This window comes from Pygoscelis adeliae, unplaced genomic scaffold (assembly GCF_000699105.1).
Source record: "Pygoscelis adeliae isolate BGI_AS28 unplaced genomic scaffold, ASM69910v1 Scaffold95, whole genome shotgun sequence".
Classification (NCBI taxonomy): Eukaryota; Metazoa; Chordata; class Aves; order Sphenisciformes; family Spheniscidae; genus Pygoscelis; species Pygoscelis adeliae.
The window spans coordinates 2,364,190-2,368,680 of record NW_008824869.1 but is presented as its reverse complement, the minus strand read 5'-3'; the positions used below and the strand labels follow the sequence as shown (position 1 = coordinate 2,368,680).

The following is a 4,491-nucleotide window of genomic DNA, read 5'->3' as shown; positions in this document are numbered from 1 at the left end:
TGGATTCAAATTTCACTCCCACTTTTAAATTTCTAATATAAAATCCTTTAGAATTTGTGTGCAACTACACAGACATTAAAAAAAAACCAAACAAACAAGCTTTTGTGACATTCTTAGACTCAGTATAAACTATACCAACAAAAACAGTTGGCAAGAGGTTTGACTTGCAGATAATGAAAAGGCTCTGTACCCTTCCTCATTCCTGTTCATAGTCACTCACTCTCCCACCATTTCTTATAGTTGCTTATCTGCTCCACATTGAGCAAGTTCAGGGGGCTAAACAGACAGAAAGACTGCTTTGTAGGGTTTTTCTCTTTTATTTTGGGACAAGGAATTAACTATCCTTCTGAAAAATGTTATAGTACACAAAAGGATTTAAAGCACAAGTAGGAATTTTACAAGTTCCCCAGCATAACCTCTAATGGAAAGATAAATATAAACACAATCTCTCTCTATCTCCTAAGATTTTGAACGAGTATAGAAGCATGCAGTGGCTATCCCCAAAGTAAAAAACATACTTTTTTTTTTTTTTTTGCAATAGACATGGCCTCAGAAATATCCTCAGAAAAAACTGTATACATTATTCAGTTTAAACTATTTCTTTTCTTGCCCATTTTTAGCTCCTGAGCTGATTATTCCTATCCTTCTCCTTGTTTCCAAAGTTGTTTTCTGATCTCACTCCTACTTCTGGCTTTTTCTGTAGCAGACTTTCCTGCCACTGTTTGTATCTTCTACACGTCTGTTTATTAAAAGGTTATTTTCAAGATGTGATCTATTAAAGACATATAAAGAAGAAGGAGAGCACATGACGAAGTGAACTTAGAAAGCACGTGCAAGGCTGGTCAGTGTGCATGTGTTTTTAATCTTAAATCAAAACTATACTGTGCAACTATGTTGATTAAAAATGTTACATCCTTTAGCAACATAGTTACAGTAGGAAATGCCCTAGTCTATAGCTATATATACATACATGTATGTATTTGTTTTTTTTTTTTTTCATTCGTATTGCTTGTTTCATCTAGACAACTGAGGTACCAGGAAGTGGACACCTGAAATCCACTAGGACGGTTCTCAGCTGTACCTGGTGTACCTTCTTCACATAGATAAGATGTTTTTCTGGCTTAGCTTTATACATGTAAGTAGTTTATTGGCCTTATCCCATAAGGATATCATTTGTAGTGATAAGAGAGCCTATCAAAAGAGGAAATAAAGATCATTAGCCAAAGTGGAACACTGTGTACCTTAGAATGAAGAGTTGGAACATTTCAAATGAAGAGGGTCAAATCAGATCAATTATAGTATGTAAAACAGTACACTGAGATGCATCAAAAGTTTCATAATAGACACAAATTAATTCATTTCCAATAGTGCATGAAAGCCAACTGTATGACGACTCTTCTTCCACAGTTTCATTTGTAGCAATAATTAGACTTGCCCAAGAGACATAAGTATTCGTCACATGAATAAAATAAAATAAAATAGCAGCTTCCTTCCCACAAAGCCCAAAACACTAGGCACTTCTTCATGTATTTGGGATACGTACAAGGTTTCACATACAATAGTTTATGTTGCAGAACACCTTGTCAGCACTAATATACATTCTGAATGTACACAACATGAACATTAAGTCCCAGAAAATCCACAAGAACGTCCTATTAAATACACGTTTCCCCAAACTATATAACACAATGAACTGAAACTTTTTTTTTTTTTTGGGGGGGGGGGGGACCCAAAAAAAAAAAAACAACAAAAAAAAAAAAAACCAAAACAAAAAACCCACAAAACTCTAAAGTTATTCTAAAGCAAGAGAAGGCAAAGTAGTCTCATATACTTTTCATCCCCAGCTACAAACTGCAATTCCCAGAACACCCTTTGCTGACACAACTGCCTGTCATCCACCAGTAAAATCGCTCTCCCAACCTCTGTAGCCATGAAGAAGTGAGCTTGCATGTATAAGAACAGCTCCTCCCCTGCTGAAAAACCCACAGCAAAACCAGCATTTTGACTCCACTACCTTTACCCTCCTTCGGGTAGTAAAGCAAGAGACACAAGGGCAGATGTTCTATATTTTCTTCCTCAGTTCTTTTCTGTCTGCTTTTTGAATGTGCAAAACTTCTTTGATCCAGCATAGCATTTTTTGCTATTCAAAATCTTCTGATAGATTTCTGGTCTACTTTCCAGAACCCTTGACCCACCAAGGCAGACAGGAGGCTGACAAGCTGGTTTTTTGAGTTCCCTTTCTTATTGACCTATATGAACACCTTCATGCTTTCTTCATTAATAAGCTGTTGAACAGTACAATTCTGCTTTTCTGTATTTTATTTGTGACTGGTGGGAAAAGCAGGAGCATTCATAGGCTCTCAGTGGAATACAGCAGTTGTCCATTGCTTCTTCAGAGACAATGTCCAGAGAAGTATAGGATTGCAATTACAAATGCGAAGAGAGAGAAGAAGGAAGCTTGAGAGCTTTGGGGAAGAAAAATGATGGAGTTGATGATAGGATACTATCTACTAGTAAGTGACATGCTCTGTGCAGCTGTGAAGGAAGTGCAAAGAATTAAAAAAACAGAACCAGCAACATTCAGCTCCTGAACTCCAAGGACAGTTAGTGCTTTATCAAGAGTTTATACTAAGGACTTCATGGTAAAATGGCTCATCTTAACCCAAGATAATCTTAATCCAGGCCATTGCAATTTAAATATAGGACAATCTAACTGTCCTGTTAGCTTCATTGGGTTTCTGACACAGCACTGATATGGTTGCGCAGCACTAATATTACTCTGTACAACTATGGCACATGTACAAAACAACAAAGCCTTAATAACACAGAGGGCAAATACTTATTTAGAAGAGTATCTCAAAAAGAAGGTTCAAATGAGCAACCTGTGTACTAGTTTAGTTAGCACAATTTTATAGGGACTCAACATTGTCACTGTTTTTTCTTCTATCTGGTTTCCCCAGCTTTCTACTTGGTATAACCCACCAATAAAAGTCAATTCAAACAAAACTGTATTTTAATGTAATCTAGGTAATGCAGCAATCATCTGAACACAAACTATTTACAAGGTGTAGTCCAACACTGATTCAGATAAAGATATTTAGTTATATATCTATGGTTAAGCAAGTGAAACCCAAGATGCAGGTATCACTGAAAAATGCCTTACAGTATCACCTCTACATAACTTACTCCTCATTTTTAAAATGTTTTATTTGGATTTGGAGACAGCGTTTTCCACCCAAGTCTTACTGTGTTTAGGTTCTGTGCTAGACAGAATATACCTAAGTACACCTTTTTACAGCTTCCATTCTCTATGACATGCAAAAGCCATGGAATGTGATTCTGGTATCCCAAATTAGTATTAACAGCAGAAGTACAGAAAAGTATTAGCAGGATTTTCAGCTGATCATACCTTCTGAGTTGAGACTGATTTTAGAGATGATTTATTGAAAATTGAAAATGACATTTTCAATGTCAGCCAAACTGGAGGTCTGTTTTTAGATCCAAAGGTAAAAGGACTTAAAATAATAGCATCAAGCAAATAAAATACATTCCAATTAAATAGTGACTCTTCTAGTTCAGCAAACAGTGTTATTAATATAAGATTGCTTTTGGAAAAGTCACAAAGTTCAGAACACAAGAGTTAGAGCATTCATATAAATTCACTTAAACTACACTGAAGTTAGACTAAGTCCTTGCTTTTCACTGATTCCAATTTCTTGAAGAAAATTCTGTGTGCTCTGAAGCTTGTATGTTTTCAGCTGCATCAGATGGTCTGGTAATGCATATTACCTTTTCTATAAGCTATGCTCTTTCACTAATTCAGCAATGCTCTGCAAAGCAGAGAACGCTAAGTTCATAAGTGTAGTTTGCAGTGTTTATTTTTGATGGTGCTAGCTAATATAGCTACCAATCATAATCAGGAGAATAGCATATCGTAAACTGGAATAGGTATTGTATAAGCAATAAGGCCTGATTTCTGTTTCACTTCTGTAAAGAGTTTTTCCCAGGAGCAACAGTAATGCAAAGTTCCAAGGAACTGCAAGAGTTTGCAAGGAGTCAGATGCAGAAGCCACAGCCCTAGGCGCTGAAAATGAACTGGGTAACCCACTGGGGCAGGTGAAGATCACAGTGCTAAGCACCGTGTAGGGCACTATTATGAAATAAGGACAGAGTACAGTAAACCCCATGAAAATGGGTCAGTGGACTTAGGATAAGCTTTCTTCATTTACGTTGGGTGGGAGAAGGAGAAGGGGGGAGGGAAAGGGAGAGGACATGTATTAATATATAACTCCGGACTCACCGATTTTGGCCAAGCTGGCCACAAGTATCCAGAGTGTAATGACATAAGGGTCCTTGACGTGATCCCATTCGAAAGAGACGATGGCAAAGCTTTGAGGCTGGCTGCTATTTATAGGGCTTCCCGAGCTTCTCTGTCCCAGCGCCGCTGGGAGAGCCATCAGCCCCAGGAGGAACCCCACTCCAGATACCTGC

The 4,491-nt window shown here is 37.6% G+C and overlaps 1 protein-coding gene across 1 annotated transcript in view; it reads right to left on the bottom strand.

The window, feature by feature from the left end:
• Positions 1-4,457, bottom strand: part of SLC9A3 (solute carrier family 9, subfamily A (NHE3, cation proton antiporter 3), member 3) — a 54,231-nt gene extending 49,774 nt beyond the window's left edge. The window contains exon 1 of the mRNA XM_009324490.1: positions 4,301-4,457. Coding sequence (XP_009322765.1) covers positions 4,301-4,457 — 157 coding nt within the window. The remainder of the gene's footprint in view (positions 1-4,300) is intronic.
• Between the last annotated feature and the right edge of the window lie 34 nt (positions 4,458-4,491).